The sequence below is a fragment of the Nothobranchius furzeri genome, chromosome 6 (assembly GCF_043380555.1).
Source record: "Nothobranchius furzeri strain GRZ-AD chromosome 6, NfurGRZ-RIMD1, whole genome shotgun sequence".
NCBI classification, from domain to species: domain Eukaryota; kingdom Metazoa; phylum Chordata; class Actinopteri; order Cyprinodontiformes; family Nothobranchiidae; genus Nothobranchius; species Nothobranchius furzeri.
This window is the reverse complement of record NC_091746.1, coordinates 72,208,842-72,230,212: the sequence shown is the minus strand read 5'-3', so window position 1 is coordinate 72,230,212 and position 21,371 is coordinate 72,208,842. Positions and strand designations below refer to the sequence as shown.

General features: G+C 45.1%; 2 protein-coding genes across 5 annotated transcripts in view; one reads left to right on the top strand and one right to left on the bottom strand.

Moving 5' to 3' along the window:
* The window catches only part of LOC107372875 (cilia- and flagella-associated protein 44), a 50,132-nt gene extending 48,888 nt beyond the window's left edge, over positions 1 to 1,244 (bottom strand). For all 4 annotated transcript variants that reach the window (XM_070552545.1, XM_070552541.1, XM_070552543.1 and 1 more), the window contains exon 1: positions 977 to 1,244. In XM_070552545.1, the coding sequence (XP_070408646.1) occupies positions 977 to 1,037 (61 nt within the window). In that variant the 5' untranslated portion in view covers positions 1,038 to 1,244. The remainder of the gene's footprint in view (positions 1 to 976) is intronic.
* Positions 1,245 to 1,838: 594 nt separating this feature from the next.
* Positions 1,839 to 21,371, top strand: pum3 (pumilio RNA-binding family member 3). Its single transcript, XM_070552817.1, has 18 exons — positions 1,839 to 1,933; positions 6,655 to 6,738; positions 6,808 to 6,984; positions 7,120 to 7,303; positions 10,001 to 10,076; positions 12,175 to 12,268; positions 12,345 to 12,411; positions 12,495 to 12,669; positions 14,604 to 14,707; positions 15,246 to 15,324; positions 15,413 to 15,511; positions 17,641 to 17,694; positions 17,769 to 17,849; positions 17,927 to 18,069; positions 20,090 to 20,312; positions 20,461 to 20,548; positions 20,634 to 20,724; positions 20,938 to 21,371. Exons 2-18 carry the CDS (start codon positions 6,672 to 6,674, stop codon positions 21,065 to 21,067), a joined length of 1,932 nt encoding a protein of 643 aa, XP_070408918.1. The 5' UTR covers positions 1,839 to 1,933; positions 6,655 to 6,671; the 3' UTR covers positions 21,068 to 21,371.

Genomic DNA, 21,371 nt, shown 5'->3' with positions numbered 1-21,371 from the left:
CACCAGTTTTAATAACATTTCACAAAACCTGATCTTTTTTATTACAATTTTTATCCAAAAAGATGAGATTTTTTTCAATAGCTCCTAGGAAATCAGCCTGAATACCTAAAACCATTTTTCAATGGTGTTACTTAGTCAAACCAATAACACACAGGTGTTTGTTTTCACATTTTTCAAGATCTGATCTTTTTTATTAGGATTTTTATCAAAAATTCAGTCTTCTAATAGCTACTAGGTTCATTGATTATAATACTCAAAACCATTTCTCGGTGGTTTTACTAAGCTAGATGATGGAGAAATTATTTTGGGTGTTTACATCAATTAACCTAGGATGTATTGAAAGAAATTGTTTATTTTTAGATCAAATTCCTAATAAAAAAGGTCAGATCTTGTGAAATAATTTAAAAAACTGCCGTGTCTCATTGGTCTACATTATTGACATTATTGAGAGATGGTTTTGGATATTAAAATAAATTAACCTATGAGGTATTGAAAAACAGCCCCTTCATTTTGGATAAAACATTTATTAAAAAAGATCAGATTTTGTGAATTATTATAAAACTGCTGTGTCTTGTAAATGTAGTTTAGTAACACAACTCAGAAGTAATGTTGAGTAATTTAGGCAATTATTCTGGAAGCTTTTGATTATTCATGGTACTCGTTTACAAAAGACTACAAATTTGTTGATGGTCCCTAAGCGAACCACCGTTTCCATTAGAGCTCAGCTAACCGCCGTCTGTGACGCAGCGCACGGCGTGAAGACTTTATCGTTGACTGTGGGAACCATCGTCTGTCGAATATCCGACGTCCAACTTCAAGCGAACTTCACCGCGGTTATTTAGCTTTTCAAAAAGCGTTAGCTTAGCACCAGCAGCAAACTTCCTGCTAGCGCAGTCTCTAAATTGTTGCTTCAACTTTTGACTAAAACTGACAGGAAAACGCGTATTTGTGACTTGTAAAATGCAGTCTACATTACCTTCCAGTTGGGAAGCAGGTTTCTCAACTTTTCCTCTGAGGAAACCTTCAACTGACATCATTTCATTGACTTTCCGCAATTTTTATCTGTAGAAAAAAAAAGTATTTTCAGTTCATCACTTCTCTCTCATTACACGTCAGTCACTCATGAACAAAGACTAAGCTGTAATCCTCCCCGCTGCGCTCTTCTCGATAAAGTTAAGTTAGGGTTAATAAGGTTATCGATAAGGTGAACTTGGGCTCAGACCAACTGTCCCGTGATGAACATGTTGCCAGGCAACGATGTAACACGAGCAGTGACGGGTTCTCGTTGTGAAGGATTCTGGGTAATGTAGTTATTTTTTTATTTCAGCGCTGCTGTTTCTTCAACTGGAGCAAAACCAGCAGGCGAGAAGCTAAACGGATAAAATCAAAATAACAAATATTACAGACAAACGCGAAGGAAACATTTAAAGCTAAAAATGTTTATTTCATGCTCACTGTAACGACATGTTTACTAATTATTAATTATTTTTATTATGTATTCTTTTATTGACTGTGATTGTACTGCTTTGTTGTGTACTTTTATTATTGATTGTGTTTTTGTTTTTATGTTTTTATCTGTACAGCACTTTGGTCGGCTGCCATGCCGTTTTTAAATAAATGTGCTTTATATATAAATAAAGTTGGCATGGTATTTGTAAAAATAGGGCAACAGCATCATACTTTGATTATATTTAAATTATCATTAAAATATTAATGATATTAATATTATATCAATGATAAAATATTAATAGTATTTCTGATTTTATAAATCTATCAAAAACGTTACAGATACATTTGTTGGATCCATACGGCTGGTACTTGGGAACTTGGGATAAACCAGTTTGCGACAGCCAAGGTTCACTTACGGCTTTGTGCCGTAAACTGTGCCGGGAGCAGAACACATGGGAGAGCGTGTTTAGTGTTCGTCTGGACTGTGAGTATTTTTGTCTAAATCTCCTTTACTTGTTATGTTATAGTAGAACACTAATAACGGGTTAAACGTAATAACGGTTGTGGTGGAACAAGCCGAACGAATAACAGGAAGTTATTCACTTTCAAGTGTTTACAGATGGGTTCATTTACTCGATTACATTCTCCAGTAATACATGTCAGAGTTTCTGATGTAAACAACGTCACTAAAGTAAAGGTTTCTATGATAAATATGCACCAAAACACGAGAGATGCGGTATTCTTACATCTACTTTTGGGTTTTATTTCAGGACAAACACCAGGAGTAAAAGTTAATAAAGATTTAGTCGCTTTTTAAGTGAAGTACCACATCCGTTTATTCATGTTGAGAGGAGGGATGTGGTGTTAGAGCAAATGAAGCAAATTAAACCAAACCATCTGTAAAATAAACAGCTAACAAGTCAAAGCTAGTTTAGAAACAACCCTAGCTTACTTAGGAGCTGTAAAAGGGTGGGACAACTAAAACACCTCCTTACATCTTTGTCCAAGTCAATACAAACACTTTCAGCGGAGTTTCCAGGTTTTCCAGCACCTTACTGTGTGTGTGTGTGTGTGTGTGTGTGTGTGTGTGTGTGTGTGTGTGTGTGTGTGTGTGTGTGTGTGTGTGTGTGTGTGTGAATGATACACTGTAGTGTCAAGCACTTTGGATTCCCCTGACTCTGAAAGGCGCTAGGGATGCACCGATGGATCGGCATTTGATCGTAATCGGCCGATAGCGCCCCTATCGGTTTTGATCGGAATTTTCAAAATAGATCAGAGCAAACCGATCAGGTAGGGTTGTCACGGTAACCAGTGTAGCGCTAAACCCCGGTAAAAAAAATAAAAAGAAAAAAAGTTGACAATAATAACCGTCTTGTTTTTAAAAAAACTATATTATCTTGGTGGGTTTACCGTGGCTGCGGTGTAGGCGTGGTGACCCTTACCATCCACCGTATCAACGGCTGAAGTTGCCGGCGGCACATGCGCACTTTGTTTACAACAAAACTTTCTTGAAGCTAAAGCTGAAATAATGGTCAAAGGAGGAGACGGAAGCGCTCAGGAGGACATTTATTATCCCTCAAAGAAGACAAAGTCGGAAGTACAGGCATCTTTTAGATATCTGAAGAATGCCGAGGGAGTTTATGGAAGACGGACGGCTATCCTGTTTGCATCACGTGCAGAAAAAGTGTCTGTGAAAGGCAGCAACGCTTCAAATCTCATGACACATCTGCGTGACCATCACCCACAACTCTACAGTCAACGCAAGGCAAGTTAACGTTAGCGTTTTAGCTAAAATGCGTGATCCGAGGATTTGGGTTGAGGGAGAATGCAACGAGTCGCTATATAAAGCAGCCGCAGCGCCGCTACCTGCATATAAACCGTGTCGCGGACACCCCCATGTTGAAATGACGCTATGCATTACGGGGCTCCCAGGGGCAGATAAGAGTTGGTCTCTCTCCGAGAATAATTATGAATTTAACAATGATTACTGCCTGATGACATTTTCCCACATCTGCAAAGCTCACTGGAAGGACACAAACCGAGGACAATATTTTCCTGATATAGGGGTTATTACTCAAGTAAGGCTAAAAAAGTATCTGATTAGAAGGCTACTTGAGTACTGAGTATCATCTGATCTAATATTTTTAAAATGATGACATCAAACAGACATAAAATAAGAAGTTATGGGCAAATATTGGTATTTTAAAGACTGAAGGGGAAAATGTAAACAAATAAACAACTTAATTACAAAATAACACATTTTAGGCAAAATTTAGACACAAACTGAGGACAATATTTTCCTGATATACAGGGTTTATTTAATTGTGTGAAAATGTAGCATGTTTAAAAAAAAACGCGATAATACCGAAAACCGTGGTAATTTTGGTCACAATAACCGTGAGGTTAAATTTTCACACCGTGACAACCCTAACCCCCAAATTCCACTACCTCTGCTCCGCTGCGCTCCGCTCCGACACGAACGCCGGAGCAAAATCGGTCCCGTTGTAGTCAATCAGAGCAATTCCACTACTGCGGCCGTGCTCTGGCAGTGCGGCGCCGTGCGCCGCCCTCTGTTCCGGCATCCGGCAAAAATAGAATCGATCCTATTTTCGCCGGACGCCGGAGCACCTCCGCAGTAAATGGACAGAAATCACAACGGCCCAACAGGAAAGGGAGCAAGCACAGCTTCCGTTATTTCACAATAAATCGATAAACAAAAGGCGTTTTGTGTTTCATATGCACAGGTTTAACAACTTTTAACAACTATCAATGGCGGCTGAAGTTTAAATGCACAAAAATAAGCCATAAATACAGTTTCTACTATCAAAGTAGTCACACTTTGTTGATCCAAACACTGCTGATCTGTCAACACAAATGATGGGCAGATTAAACAGCTCATGCCGATGCTTCTCCCACACAACGGGTGTTTGGATCTAACTTCCACGTTTATTGCTCGGACTGTATCGCAAGATCTCGAAAATCCCGCGCATGCTTGTTTGCCCCCCTCAGGTCTCCGCACCGGAGCGGAGCCTTTGTAGAGCGGGTACCAGTAAAAATTGAGTTCGTAAGCGAGTGGCTGCGGAAGGCGGGGGCGGACCAGAGCGGAGCGGAGGTAGTGGAATTTGGGGGTCATACAGACCATTTTAGATTAGGTTACATTTCCTTTATTCCCAGATTATGTAGTTTGTAGCACTCATTATAATGTTGTAGAAAATTTCTGGCCAATGAACGTGATCGGTATCGGTGATCGGTATCGGTGATCAGCATTCTATGATATCGGTATCGGTGATCGGCAGCAAAAAACCTGATCGGTGCATCCCTAAAAGGCGCTACACAAGTGCGGGTCATTTATCATTTACTATTTCACTATCAGTAGCAGCACCTTTTTATCCAGCCGTCATAACATTAATAAAAACATTTGACAGAAACAGACTTTATCGGACACCAGAGCAAATGTAAAACCTGCCTTCTGGCGCTTTTCTGTTACCCACGTAACGACATGGGTCAAATTAAACATAATTTACTCTAAAATCCTTTAAACATATTTACTGACTAGTGTTATGAAAACTAAAATCAACGTTGTTATTTTACGTTTTGTATTTGCGTCAGAAAGTTTTATCCCGTCAGAAACTAAGCGTGGTTTAGTTTTTTCTTCAGGAAACCCAAAACCTCTCACATCAGATTTTATTTGACTCCAATCAATCAATCAATCAATCAATCAAAGCTTTATTTATAAAGCGCCTTCCACAACCCTGTCAGGAAGCCCAAAGCGCTGAACATTGTACAGTTGTATGTAAATATATTGAATAAATCAACAATAAAAGAAATTCAAATTACAAAATACAAATTACAAAATACAAAATGGAAATTACAAGATAGATGAAACATTCTGGTAAAGGACAAATGTGTGAAACACATTTGGATTGAGTGGATGGATTGAGTGTACCAATGAAAACTGTGGAATGGATTCAACATAAAAGAGGGCCAAAATCAAACATGTTCTGGAAACGCCAAGCGGAGGAGGTGTGTTTTTAGGTGATTCTTAAAGACTGGCAGAGAAGGGGACAGCCTAACTGAGGGTGGCAACTGGTTCCAGAGTAACGGTGCTAGGACTGAGAAAGCCCGGTCCCCACGAGTACGACACCTAGACCGAGGGACAGCGAGCAGGCCCTGGTCAGAGGAGCGCAGGGGACCACCACCCTGGAAGAAATGATAAACAAAGACGAGGATTTTGAATTGTGAGCGATAGCAAATCGGAAGCCAGTGCAGAGAGGCCAGAACCGGACTGATGTGGTCCCGTTTCCTGGTCCCAGTCAGGAACCTGGCTCCAAAACAGGTTTAAACTGCGGAAGTGAGAAAACTTTAACCTTCAGTGTTGTTTTATTATATTTAAAAGCAAGTCTCTCCAAATCAACATATTTTTGCTGATAAACTATATAAATGAGTGTCTGATCGTGCTGTTGGCAAATGTAGTCAATAATTCGGCATTTTAGTTCTTCTTAGTTCAAATTAAAATTTTCTGCCTAAAACTGTCAGTGTTGTGCCGTTGTCAGGTAAAAACTCTGCACTGCATTTGAATTTAAATCTGCCATCGCTATTGGCTAAGAGGTACACTATGATGTTAGATGGTACATTATGATGTCACAATGTCGTGAGTGTGTGTATTTGTTAGTGGCTCCGCCCTCTTGGTCTGCCAGGCAACAGCATTTGTTGCACTTTTCAAACAGGAAGTGGGAGTTGAGTAAGAATCTGGTAGGGGGTGACTTGCTCTTTAATGACACGGGAACTAGAACCCTGCATCAGTGATCTCAGCGGTCAGCTTTGTTACATCTTAAATAGTTTTAAAGGTTGATCTCTGCACAGCGACACACAGAAGGTAGAATTAGCCAACTATAATACATGTATTTATTTTATTATCTGTAGATTTGTGCAGGATTGCTGCAGATTTTTAAACCATCCCTTTAGTTCCACACTAACCCTGAAACTCTTTTTGTATTTGAACATTTTTAAATCACCATCTTTAGCTTTTTGATTTCCAAAGAGAATAAAAGCCATTTCCTTAATAATCAGTATGTTTATTTACTAACACCAGTGTGAGATTTCGGGGCATCAGCTGCCTCTCAGCTGCTTATTTCCTGCTCTTCCACAGACGGGACACTCGGTGATTTAGGTTTGTTCGCTCTGCTGATGATGTTTGTGTTTCAGCGCCTCTCTGAATCACGATGGAAGCCAAACCCAAAAAAGCGTTCTCCCCTAAAGGAGGGAAAAAGCTCCTTCAGAAAAGAAAAGGTGGGTCCCATCAGTCAGAGTCACACTCAGAAACCAGTGAGCCCATTTTAACGTTGGCGCTCTTTCCAGATTCCCTCGGTACCAAACTGGGAGGAAAGCCCGGAGGGAAGAAGCCCTTCAAACCATTTAAAAACACAGAGAAGAAGAACAGACCAGGGAACACGCGGGAAGGAGGAAGGAAGGAACACAAATCCGGGTTCTCTAAAGGAAGGCAAAGGAAGAGAAGCGTGTCGGAGGAAGGTGAAGGTGAGGAAACGAGTGTTTGAGGAGTTTTATAGATTTATTAAAAGCATCAGACTACTTAAGCTGCTCTTGTGCCGATTCTTTATCTTTGATGATGGTGTTTGACTTGCATCCTGTCATGTTGGTATCTGTCATCAGGTCCAGAGCCAAAGAGGACGAGGAAAGGCGATTTCAAGGGCGGGAAGAAGCCAACAAAGGAAGAGCTGAAGAAGAACCGACAGCAGAAGAAGAAAGATCTGAAGAAGAGCCGACAGCAGGCAGAGAGGAAGGACATGTTTGAAATCATCTGCTTGTGCAAAAAAGTCTGGGGAAATCTCAGGAGGTACGAACATCTGAAAACTTTCATTTGTACTAAATATGAACAGCTGACGACGGGGAAAGCAGGACAACGTTCCCTCATTAGATCAGCGCCGGTCCCTTAGTCTTCTGCAGATTAAAAGTAAACAATTATGTGGGACGCACTTTTATAAGTTTATGATTTATGGGAACCAGTTAATTGCTGATCTGGTCCAGTTTAAACCCACAATCCGGTCCAGTTGAAACCCTCGATCCGGTCCAGTTGAAACACTCGATTGTGGTCCAGTTGAAACCCTTGATTCGGTCCAGTTCATATCCTCGATCCGGTGCAGTTTAAACCCTCGATCCGGTCTAGTTTAAAACTGATTAGGTTTAAACCTACGTCGATGGTTTAAACCCTCAATCCGGTCCAATTGAAACCCTCGGTCCGGTCCAGTTGAAACCCTCAATCTGGTCCAATTGAAACCCTCGGTCCGGTCCAGTTGAAACCCTCGGTCCGGTCCAGTTGAAACCCTCAATCCGGTCCAGTTGAAACCCTCGATCCGGTCTAGTTTAAACTCTGATTAGGTGTAAACCCTCGATCTGGTCCAGTTTAAAACTGATTAGGTTTAAACTTATGTCGATGGTTTAAACCCTCAATCCGGTCCAGTTGAAACCCTCGGTCCGGTCCAGTTGAAACCCTCAATCCGGTCCAGTTGAAACCCTCGATCCGGTCTAGTTTAAACTCTGATTAGGTGTAAACCCTCGATCTGGTCCAGTTTAAAACTGATTAGGTTTAAACTTATGTCGATGGTTTAAACCCTCGATCCAGTCCAGTTTAAACCCTCGATCCGGTCCAGTTGAAACACTCGATTGTGGTCCAGTTGAAACCCTCGATCCGGTCCAGTTCATATCCTTGATCCGGTCCAGTTGAAACACTCGATTGTGGTCCAGTTTAAACCCTCGATCCAGTCCAATTGAAACCCTCGGTCCGGTCCAGTTGAAACCCTCAATCCGGTCCAATTGAAACCCTCGGTCCGGTCCAGTTGAAACCCTCAATCTGGTCCAATTGAAACCCTCGGTCCGGTCCAGTTGAAACCCTCGGTCCGGTCCAGTTGAAACCCTCAATCCGGTCCAGTTGAAACCCTCGATCCGGTCTAGTTTAAACTCTGATTAGGTGTAAACCCTCGATCTGGTCCAGTTTAAAACTGATTAGGTTTAAACTTATGTCGATGGTTTAAACCCTCAATCCGGTCCAGTTGAAACCCTCGGTCCGGTCCAGTTGAAACCCTCAATCCGGTCCAGTTGAAACCCTCGATCCGGTCTAGTTTAAACTCTGATTAGGTGTAAACCCTCGATCTGGTCCATTTTAAAACTGATTAGGTTTAAACTTATGTCGATGGTTTAAACCCTCGATCCAGTCCAGTTTAAACCCTCGATCCGGTCCAGTTGAAACACTCGATTGTGGTCCAGTTGAAACCCTCGATCCGGTCCAGTTCATATCCTTGATCCGGTCCAGTTGAAACACTCGATTGTGGTCCAGTTTAAACCCTCGATCCAGTCCAATTGAAACCCTCGGTCCGGTCCAGTTGAAACCCTCAATCCGGTCCAATTGAAACCCTCGGTCCGGTCCAGTTGAAACCCTTGATCCGGTCTAGTTTAAACTCTGATTAGGTTTAAACCTATGTCGATGGTTTAAACCCTCGATCCAGTCCAGTTTAAACCCTCTGTCCTGTCCAGTTGAAACCCTCGATCCGGTCTAGTTTAAACTCTGATTAGGTGTAAACCCTCGATCTGGTCCAGTTTAAAACTGATTAGGTTTGAACTTATGTCGATGGTTTAAACCCTCGATCCAGTCCAGTTTAAACCCTCGGTCCGGTCCATTTGAAACCCTCGATCCGGTCTAGTTTAAACTCTGATTAGGTGTAAACCCTCGATCTGGTCCAGTTTAAAACTGATTAGGTTTAAACTTATGTCGATGGTTTAAACCCTCGATCCAGTCCAGTTTAAACCCTCGGTCCGGTCCAGTTGAAACCCTCGATCCGGTCTAGTTTAAACTCTGATTAGGTGTAAACCCTCGATCTGGTCCAGTTTAAAACTGATTAGGTTTAAACTTATGTCGATGGTTTAAACCCTCGATCCAGTCCAGTTTAAACCTTCGGTCCGGTACAATTGAAACCCTCGGTCCGGTCCAGTTGAAACCCTCGATCCGGTCCAGTTGAAACACTCGATTGTGGTCCAGTTGAAACCCTCGATCCGGTCCAGTTCATATCCTCGATCCGGTCCAGTTGAAACACTCGATTGTGGTCCAGTTGAAACCCTCGATCCGGTCCAATTGAAACCCTCGGTCCGGTCCAGTTGAAACCCTCAATCCGGTCCAATTGAAACCCTCGGTCCGGTCCAGTTGAATCCCTCAATTCCGGTCCAGTTGAAACTCTTGATCCGGTCTAGTTTAAACTCTGATTAGGTTTAAACCTATGTCGATGGTTTAAACCCTCGATCCAGTCCAGTTTAAACCCTCGGTCCGGTCCAATTGAAACCCTTGGTCCGGTCCAGTTGAAACCCTCAATCCGGTCCAGTTGAAACCCTTGATCCGGTCCAGTTGAAACACTGGATTGTGGTCCAGTTGAAACCCTTGATCCGGTCCAGTTCATATCCTCGATCCGGTCCAGTTTAAACTCTAATTAGGTTAAACCTTGTTTTATTTTGTTCTGCTGCTGATTGGTGATCTTCGTGTCAACAGGAAGGACTGTAAAGCAGAGGTGAAGAACAAACTGATGAAGGAGCTTCACAATCTGATCTGTGGGAAAGTCAAGCAGGTGTGTTGTTGTTTGTGTTTGTTATTAAAGAGGCGGCTTTAAGCCACGAACAAGAGCTCTCAGTCCCGATGAGGTCACCTGTTCTGTAGGGATGTCCTGACCCCAGCTCAGAGAGGACCAGCCTCATGGAGTTCTGATGGAAGAAGCCTTCTGGATGAGACGGAGGCGAAGACAACGAGAGAAGTCCGGTTGTTCGGTGCTGCGTTCAGGGTCGTTACGGGAAAACCACCTAGCTGATTTCAGTCTCATAAGAAGTTGTTTTTTTAATATTTTGGAGAATTAAACGTTTATAGAAAAACGTTTGCATTTTGTGAAAGTGAAAAAGAAAAAAGCACTTTTTACTGATTTAGGAATAAAAATAAAAAGAGGATAAATGAAGCTGCTGCTGAGTTTTTAATCCGGGTCAGATCTGAAGAACTTAAAGTGTAACGCTCAAGTCAGAGTCTGACTCTACGGCTGCTGCAGATTTAATCTCCCCGACACACCGGCCCAACTCCGGTCCTCCATGTTCAGCAGCACTAACCCATGTAAGCAACTGTTGTCTGTGATGAAGATGAACTCCTTCCTCAGCCCAGAGCCCAACCCCACCTGGCTGGAGCAGGTGAGCCGAGTGGAGCAAGCTGAGCTTGGATTGTTTTTCTGCTACAAAGCATGGAAGTTAATAGAAGAGGTACTTTTAAATGAGAATAGCTATTTTTTGGGTTTAGTTGGCCGGTAAAAAGGATGAAAGCTATTCTAAAATGGGCACTAGAAAGGCTACAGATAGAAATGAACAGAAAACCCCGTTGTTGTCCTTCAGTGGGGAAAGTTTGATGTCACAGCAGCAATAACATTCATTACAGGAGCAGAAAAGAGAGTAAAAGAATAAAGAGTAAACCAGAAAAACTTAAGATTCAACAGGTTAAAAATTCTAAAATGCTGAATATTTACACATTTTAAGGAATAAAAAGAATTAAAAGAAAATCGAGACATAGGTAACGACCGATGTGTTTGATTTAAAACTGACTTGCTCGTGTGTAATTTGGTCACGCCAGATTCGGTGTTAAAAAGGTTCAACAACAGTTCATATCTGATAAAGGGGATAAATATAAAGTGTATTTTATTGATAGATGAAGGAAAATTTGCACATTTTCCTAGCCTGGCAAGCCAGACTAAATAAATGTATTATGTAGTCTGGCAACGCTCCGCTGACGGCTCTCGGTTGTGGGGCGGGTTCTACCGTTGTTTTTCAAATGATCTCCGCATGCTACTGGACAATGAATGTGACATACTCACCGCAACAGCCATCGGTAAATGAGGCGGTCCGCAGTTGAAGAAGGAGAAAACGCATAATTGTTTCTAAAAAAAGCTCTTAAATACATCTATCTGCTCCTGATTCTAATGAAGCCCAAGTTCTAAAAATCCAACATGGATGTAAAAGCCGTTTCAAACAAACTGTCGCCATCTTGTTTCACTCTGTTGCATCATCCCACCCACCAGGCATATAGAGTGCCCTGATTGGCCCACAAAGCGGATAAAGCTCTGCGATTTGTTCACTAAGCAGATAGAGCACTATGATTGGCCCACCATTATGGACCAATCACAGCTCTTTATGTGTTTGAAACCCCTCTAGAGAGCTGTGATTGGCCAGCCAGAATGCTGTTGGGGCTGCTGAGGTTCCAGTGAAGCGTTCCTAGACCAAACTTAGCAAAGCAAGAATGTGGTCTAGTTCGCTAGGCTAACATTTTCCATCACTTTTCAATAAATATGGAGTTTGGCTCGCGACTTCGTCCCAGTTTGTCATTTCGGCCCAGTGGGACTGACACCCGGTCTCAGCCAATAGCAATGGCAGATTTAAATTCAAATGTAGTGCTGAGTTTTTACCTGAAGAGGGCACAACACTGACAGTCATAGGCAGAATATTTAATATTTTTGTCTGCAGCACGATTAGACTCTTGTTTATCAGCAAATAAAGTTGATTTGCTCTAAAGTTTGTAAGTCTGGACCAGATGTTGTTCCGTCGGATCGTACCAGATCCGGACCTGGATCCTGAACGTGCCTCGGTAACTGATAAAACCCAAACCAGCATGTGTTTAACGCTCTGATGCTTTTCCTCCAGATGGCGTTTGCTCACGATTCTGTTCGGGTCCTGCAGTGCTTCATCCAGTTCGCCAGCGATGAGCAGAGACAGGAAGTGTTTTTGGAGCTCCAAGGTGAGACCCGGTTTAACCCTTTAAGGTTTGTGCTTGAGAGGCTCACCTGTACTCACCTGCTGTCCGTCTCCTGTAGACAGCATCCTCCCTCTGAGCAAGTCTCAGTACGGCAAACATGTGGTGAAGAAGCTGCTCATGTACGGGTGAGTCGGGTCAGACCGTGTCCTTTAACGGATTCTGATGAGTAAAACGCCTGAAACCTTGCGTCGTTCCATTTCCTCCACAGGGACAAGAAGCTGGTGGCGGCCGTGATCCAGTTGTTTAAGGGTCAGGTTCGCCAGATGCTCCGCCATTCAGCCGCCTCCTCCATCATCGAGTACGCCTACAACGACAAGGCCGTGCTTTCCCAGAGGCTGATGCTCGCCGACGAGCTGTACGGGAACACCTACGCCGTCTGCAGGGTGCGCACACACACACACACACACACACAATCATCTAACATTCGTTGTGAGCAGGGGTGCCGTAAACGGGGGAAAGGTTAGGACAATTCTAAGGGCCCTCGGCTGTCAGGGGGCCCAAAAAAGTTTCAAACTTCAATTAAAAAAAAGTTTCAAATCACGTACTTTATTTTGCAATGTTTTTTCTAATGTAAGGCATTAAAAAACATCTTTTTGTCCTAATGAAGTGTATATTTATTCAGAGGTCTCTACTTTATTTTGACAAATTCATTTGATTGGGTTTTGTTTCACCGTTAAAATGTAAATCCCTCCGTTATGGTTCAGATACCTCATGTTAAAGGGGCATTATGTAAGTGTGACGGCCAAAACATGTGTAGAAATAATAAATGTCTTCTTCATACATTCTCCTGCAATGCCCTGGTCCTGTAGAATGAGCCCTGGCATTTTTACTGTGATTGCCTGTTTTTCTGTAAAATCACAGAAAAAGAGAGATGCTCGGGTCGAGCAGGCGTTCACGCTCAGGCATCGCCCGTAGCATTTGCTATCCGTAGCTTTAGCAGCAGAGAGAGAGGCAGTGCCACTTTGTCGCTGTTCCTAACGCCTAGTGACAAAGCTAGCTACATTTCTGAGGACCCTTAGCTACTTTCTGTAGAACTTTCTTCTAGATATTTCCTGCAAATTAGCAACAAAATAGCCATTTTCACTCCGAACCGTTCTTTGAACGTTGTTTCAGCTGTCATCAAGGATATAAATGTTACAGGTACAGAAGATGTCTAGTAAGACTTCAGGCTTTCGTGCAGAAGATCTGGGTTTGATTCTGGATGTGAACATAGTTCATTTAGAGTTTCTTTTTTACATTAATGGTATATTTTTTACAGTAAGATGCCCAAATTTTTATTTGAGACTCGCCGAACGGCATTGAATTCACAGATAAAAAAGATGTGGGTTCAACTTTCATTTTGGAACAATTTTTCAAGCAAGGGAAGGGAATGATCTGAGCATGCAGGAGGACTGACCCATCATAAACCTTTGTCGGCTGTGCTGAAGAGAAAGATACAGAACCACATTATTTAATTAATTAGCTGCACGTTCTCCTGTCCTCTGGGCCACACACACACACACACACACACACACACACACACACACACACACACACACACACACACACACACACACACACACAGAGGACCGTCTCAGCTGTTATTTTCGTTAAGGAGTGTGCACGTACAGCATGCGCGCCTCGTGCACGAGCCTACTATTGAAGATGCCGTTACGCTTTTGGCCTGAGGGGGCGATCGCGATTATAAACATTCAAAACTCCGTAAAGTCCCATTAATCCTGTTATGCATCAATTGGACTGTTGACTGAATTTTCCTACAGTATATTCAGTCTAAAAAAAAGCACTAATATTGTCTGGCTGAATGTCGCAATACATTGTACCATCTTCCGGTATCGTGATACATATCGTATCGCCGGAATTCCATCAACACATGTCCCTATAAATAAGTAAGAATGCATGTAGACGTACATAATTAAGCAAAACTGAAACACAAATATAAAGTATATATATGTGTGTGTGTGTGTGTGTGTATATATATATATATATATATATATATATATATATATATATATATTTTTTTTTTTTTTTTTCCTAAAAAAAATTTCTCCCTTCGCATTTGGGAGGGCGGACCCCCAGCTCCCTCTATGGATGAGCCGCCAAGGGGGCCCAGCGTGATTTATTTTCATGGGGCCCAAAATCTCTGGCAGCCCCCTGGTTGTGAGGGTCGTTATTGACTTCCATTCGTTGTAGTGACTGGATTGTGGCTAACCCTAACCCGATAACCAGTCTGTTCCTAACCCAACCCTCTAAACTCCATCAGAACCACAGAGGCGTTACAGGAAGTTGACTGGAGGTCCGTCTGTCTGCTTGTTTCCAGTCTTCGGAGCTGAACACCCTGGAAAAGGTGGTGAAGGCCAACCCGGACAAGCGGGAGAGCATCATGGATGAGATGAAGCAGATCCTCGTTCCGATGGCTCAGAAGTAGGAGCACCAAACATTTGTTCTGATGTTTTATTTAGTAACAGCGTGTAACACGATGACCGCGGTGTTACCGTGGTAACGGTGAGTGGGCGGAGCCTGCCAGGCTAACAGGAGGTCGACATTCTGTCCTTCAGCTCATTTAGGTTTTCAGTGACTTTAACCAAACCATCATGGGTCTGATATCTGGGTCAGCACCACCCATCAGTGGTCCAAGGAACCAGAACCAGACAATGGAAGGCAGAGGGAGTGAAGGGTAGAAGCTGCTGGAGCGGGTTCAGCCCTGTTTGGGTCTGAGGCGGCTCAGGTCCACCACCCAGACTTCCCAACAGACACCTCGGAACTGAACTTTCGAATTCAGGACTTACAGGATCTTAAAGGATCCACATACCAAACCAGAACTTTACAGATCCAGAAGAGTATGGGACAAGTTGGGTCCGAATCAGGATGTTTGGGTGGTCGTAATGTTATGGCTGACTGATATTTTGTGATGGGATGGGTCCACCTGCTGTTGTCTAACGTGGTTCTGGTTCTGTTCCAGAGAGCAGGTCCTCAAACATTCTCTGGTCCATAAAGTCTTCCTGGATTACTTCCTGTTTGCTCCTGACAAACTGAGATCGGTGAGCAGCCGGGTTCTTTGGGTCAGCTGGTGGCTCCAGCAGGTTCTGCCTCTGACCCGCTTCTTCTCTGTGTTTCTGACCCGAGCAGGAGATGATCGAGTCCATCAGGGAGGCGGTGGTCTACATGGCTCACACACATGACGGCGCTCGGGTGGCGATGAACTGCCTGTGGCACGGCACGGCCAAGGTGAGTCCGCTAGCGGTTCTGATCCGCCTCCGACCTCTTCATGTTCCAGTTCCAGAGTTTCCTAAAACTCAAAAACATTTTCCAGATGTTCAGAACAGAACAAACATCTGGATCCAATAATATAAAACACTGTTGTTTAAGGTGTGTGTGTGCGTGAGAGAGAGAGAGAGAGAGAGAGAGAGAGAGAGAGAGAGAGAGAGAGAGAGAGAGAGAGAGAGAGAGAGAGAGAGAGAGAGAGAGAGAGAGAGAGAGAGAGAGAGAGAGAGAGAGAGAGAGAGAGAGAGAGAGAGAGAGAGAGAGAGAGAGAGAGAGAGAGAGAGAGAGAGAGAGAGAGAGAGAGAGAGAGAGAGAGAGAGAGTGTGTGTGTGTCGTGGTGGATGGCTGCTTATACTGAGCCAGGATCCTCTGGAGGTTTCTTCCTGTTAAACGGGAGTTTTCCTCTCTACTGTCGCTGCATGCTTGCTTAGTATGAGGATTGCTGTAAAGACTCTGACACTAGTCAGTGACTCGATGCGACCTGCTGGGTTCCTTATATAGGAAACTTGTTACTGATTGACTTAATGAACTGGGGTCTCATTTATCAAACATTGCGTAGAATCCTTACTAAAACCGTACTTAAGCTCAGCAAAAAAACGCACTTACGCCAAGCAGGTTTGAGATCTATCAAAGATGGAGTTCAGTTCAATTGAAGTTTATTTCTAAAGCGCCAAATCACGACAAGAGTCGTCTCAGTACACTTCACATAGTAAACATTCCAGTACAGGTCATTAAGCTCCTTTTTACTGCATCACGCAATCTCCGCTTTATGAATCACAAACCATCTAGAAATGTTCTCAGTTGTTTCTGGATCACATCCCGCCCTCACCACGCCCACTTACTGCCATAAATGGTCAATGCAAAGTGCCTTGTGGATCTCATGCATATATATAAGCCGGCTGTTGCAGCGCTCCGCCAATGACATGGCGACCGTAGATCAAGGCAGATCAAGGAAGCGCTATTTCACACAAGCAGAAGTTGAGGTACCTGTGGGTGAGGTGGAGAAATGAAAGGAAGTGCTGCTGGTGCAGCAGTAGCTCAGGTGGTAGAGTGGGTTGCCTCATGATCGGAGGGTCATGGGTTTGATTCCAGCTCCCGCCAGGGGTATCCTGCTGTTGTGTCCTCGGGCAAGACACTTCACCCAACTTGCCTGTGTTAGTGGTGGTCAGAGGGGCCGACGGCACCAAACGGCAGCCTCGCCTCTGTCAGACCTCCCCAGGGCGGCTGTGGCTACAAGTAGCTTACCATCACTAGCAGTGTGTGAATGTGAGCGCGTGTGAAAGCGTCTTTGGATGTCTAGAAAAGCGCTATATAAGTTCAATGCATTATTATTATTATTATTATTTTGCTAAATAAATAAGAGAAAATCCACGAAGTGGCACAGCGTTGCTGAAGCCGTCAATGCTGAGTTCTTCAGAGAGATCTGTGGCGGATATAAAAAAAAAAGGTCTGACCGGGATTCAACTCCCGGGTGAGTCACGCACGCTAACCCATCAGCCAAACGGAGATCTGCCTTGGCCAAGTAGCCAGGGCGCGTGATGAATCGGGTCACAGTGACAGGACACACACTGTCACAGATGCATGACGTCCTGTCTCAATCTGTCCCCCTGCTGATATTCAGCATTCCGTATTCTGGCTTCAGGCTTCCGGGGGGGGGGTGTCTTGTTCTGTGTGAACATGAAGCGGTACAAGTGATAATGCTGCAGGATTTCATAATTGTATCTTCTCAGCAGCAGCACTGCAGGTGCTCTCCATGTCCAACATGTGCGTAAGCCAGGTCCTTAGTCAACTTAAGGTTGCGCACATTTGTCCGCCAAGTTTTCTTTCATAAATCCCAAAGTTTGCGTGGAAAATTGCTTACGCAGTTTTCCGACCCCGTTTTATGCGTAAGCAAGCTTGATAAACGAGGCCCCTGACCTGTACTGGGATGTTTACCGTGTGAAGGTCCTCGAGACGACTCTGGTCCTGATTTGGCGCATCAGAAATAAACGTGACGGTGGATCTTTTCGCTCCAAATGCTTTTTTTCTGCCTAAATTTGAAACATTTTCAGTAAAATTCGGGTTTTGCTTCATTTAACAGTTATTATTTTCAGGACAGGAAAGTCATCATCAAGACGATGAAGACCTACATGATGAAGTTCGCCACGGTGAGTCCCGCCGCCGCTTCCTTTGAATAACGATTTTTATCTCGGCACGTTTGGACTCACCGTCTTCTCCTCAGGGGGAGTTCGGCCACCTGGTTCTTCTGGCCATTTTCGACTGTGTGGACGACACCAAGCTGGTGCGGCAGACTGTCCTCTCTGTGAGTGGCTTTGGGATTATAATCCAAAATAAAGAGACGGGATTAAGTCTGACCTGGTCTCCGTCTCTCCTGTCCAGGAGATCCTGTCTTCTCTGGACGAAGTCATCGGTAATAAGTATGGTAAGAAGGTCCTGTTGTACCTGCTGAGTCCCAGAGATCCGGCTCACCTGCTGCCAGAGATCATCAAGCTGATGGAGCAAGGAGACGGAAACCCAAACAGGTAACAGCCGGTTCGTCCAGCAGCTCCAACGGGATCAGAACCAGCAACCCTGGTTCAGAACCACCTATTCCTCCAAACGAAACTCAACGGTTTGATCTGGTTTTAAGTTGTTTTCTGGTGTCTGGTGTGACCTTTAACACTCGGGAGCAAGAGGAATGGGAAGGTTGCTGGTTCGACTCCTGCTCATTTCTGGTCATTTTGCTGTTGTGTCGTTGGGCAAGACTGTTGACCTGCATTGCTGCGTAGGTGGAGGTCAGAGGAGCTGAGGGAGCTGCAGCTACCATGTAGTTTACCCTCAGCGTGAATGATTCATGATGGATTCTCTGGGTGGTGCCGACGGGAATGCTGACGGGAATGCTGCCGGAACACCAGTATTCAAAGGAGCTGCTGCACACTCATCGTTTTTTTCTGCACCGCTTATTTGCCCTCCGGATTTTACTAGAACTCCTGTTGCCCCAAAAGTGGTTAAAGGGCTGAGATCTTTTAGCACTTTCTGTAGTCCGCGTCGAGAGGAGACAGCTGAGGCGGCTTCGGCATCCAGCGGGGACGCCTCCCTGTTGAGGTTTTCCGGGCACATCCAACCAGGAGACCTAAAGGAAGACCCAGGACGCGCTGGAGGGACTACTGGCACTTACACACTAGCATCGGCTCCGCCTGCCAAAGCCTGGCCGTGCGCTTCCATCCGTCCGTCCTCACTAGGGCTTCAGTTCAAATCACAGCCATCGATAATAACAGAGCCATTATTTTTGGCTCTAGAAAAGAAAACGGGGAAACTGGTAACCAAACTGTGCAGCTCTGTCAGCTGAACAGTTAGGCTCAGCTCCGGTACACCCCCACGCTGGCTGCTGCCGCGGTAACACGAGAAAATCCCAGATGTCTACAAAATGTAACAAAACAGATCCTGGATCAGTCATGAGTGCTTTAAAAACCGCAGCTTTGACGATCATGTGATCACATTATTTAAAATTCCAACTTTGGTCCCAAAAATGATTAATGGTTCGGCCGCGCTCTTCGCAGCAGTGAGAGACGGAGAAAAACTGCCTCAGCCAGAAGCTCAACTCCACGGCATCCAGAAGCGCGCATGCGGGAAGCCCCCGCTGCGTGGTTCTATCGGCCAATCAGAGGCTCCGCTAATGGTACGCGTGATTTTGAGCCGGCCAGTAAGTCAGCAGTAGGCGTTGGACCAGTTCGGCTCCGGCTAGACCGCCTCGGGAAGACGGCTGAAAAGACGTCCGGTTGCGCTCGGGAAGAGAGAACACTCCCAACCTGGTCCAGGCGGAGTGGAGCTGCTGCTAGTGTCTAATGGGCCATTCCCATCTGTACCGGGTCGGCCCGGGCCGGGTAGCGTAGGTTGTGTACATATCTGGGTGGCCTGGTATTTTTCCGGGCCACCCAAGGCTCATTCTCAGCCCTCTTCTCGAGGGGGTCTGCTTCAGGCCGACCAGGGCCAACACACCCACTGCTGACAGCAAATTCACACCTTCCATTAGAGCAAGCCTCTGATTGGTGGGTAGAATCAGCCCACATGGGCTTAAGGCAAGGATGTGTGAAATCAACCGGGCCAGGCTGGGGCCGACTGGGGCTACCCGGCCCGGACCGACCCGGTACAGATGGGAATGGCCCACAAGAGCCTTGTGTCTGTCGGCCGGCCAGGGAACGCTTTGGGATTCCCCGGAAGAGCGTGTTACGGGAAGGCCTCTCTGCTTACGCTGCTGCCTCTGTGACCCAACCCTGATTAAGCAGAGGAAAATGAATGGATGTAGTCGTAGAACCCCCCAAGGTGCCTTACAGCACAAGTCATTCACCTGTACACACACTGTTGGTGGTGAGCTACACACAGCTGCCCTGGGGCAGGAGCCACTAGCCCCTTTGACCTCCAGCAGCAGGCAAGGAAAGGGGAAATGCCTTGCCCAAAGACACAGGGACAGATCCTGTGTTCAAACCTGCAACCCTCCTTTTAGCGCTGAGCCACCGACGTGCCATTCAGGGTTTGATGTTGTGCTCGTTTGTTTGTCATCAGTAAAAAAGACGCTGCGACACGGAGGCAGGAGCTGCTGGAGGCCGTCTCCCCGGCACTGCTCCAGTACCTCTGTGACCACGCTGGTACCATGGCAACGGACAAGGCAGCCAGCGTCACCATCAGCGACATCCTGGCGTCTGCCTGTGGGGACCTGCGGCCCGCCATGACAGCTGTGGCTCAGCTGGCCAATCACGCATTGGTACCAGGAGGGGTCAACGGGCAGGTGAGCGGGTTTCCTTCCTCAGCAGCCAGGCTTGGTCTGGTCTTCCTCAGTGGTTCTGGTCCAGCTTACAGAAAGCTCCATAGAACCGGGTCACCTGAGGTTGTCGTAGGAACCTCCTGAACCAGACTGAAGTGTGTTTCTGCTGCAGCTTCACCTGGCCGAGCATCCCGCTGGACACCTGGTTCTGAAGTGGCTCATAGAGCAGGACGTGATGCTAGCTGAAGCCGGGAGGGAAGGTGAGAACACACACACACACACACACTGTGCAAACTCACTGTGGTTCCTGCTCCCGGCTGACCGTCCCCTCTCCGGTCCTCACAGAGCGCTTCGGACGGATTCTGGTGGACACGGTTACAACAGAGCTGATGAAGACCTGGGTGAAGGCGAACCGAGGAGCCATGGTGCTGTGCAGGTCGGTGCGGTCCAATCTAAACGCACCTGAGCTACAATCACATTAAACTCATTAAACTCACCTGTGTTTTTTCTCTTATCTGAAATATTTCCTTTTATGGTCTTGTTTACGCATATTCTTGTGGTTTTTCCACCTGAGCCGCAAATAAACATGATTGTTTTCCTTTTCTTTCTTAAAAGTAAACTAAAAACCACCTGTTTGTGTTTCCTGCAGCCTTCTGAACAGCTGTGATAGATCTGTGGCGGCGGAGGTGAAGGAGGCGCTCCAATCCATCCGGACTCAGCTCAGCAGAATTACAGACATCAAAGGAGTCGAAGTTCTGCTGGAGAACCTGAACAAGTAGAAATCCTTTAAAGGAACCGTTGTCTGCCTAACCGGAAACATCTGGGACACTTGGTCTCATTTCAACACCTAAATGAGTTTCTGGTATTTCAGGACATTTAAAAGACACGTTGTGTGTTTGCATGGCTCCCCCTGGTGGTCACGTGATGAAATCGCACAAGGAAAACCGATAAAAGCAGAACTTTTAAGTTTCTTCTGGTGACCCGAGATTCTTTGTTTTCTGGTTCAGATTCTTCTTTGTAAGATTTTGTATCTTGTATTAAATTCTGTCAGATTTGTGGAAAATAAAAAATATTCTGATATGA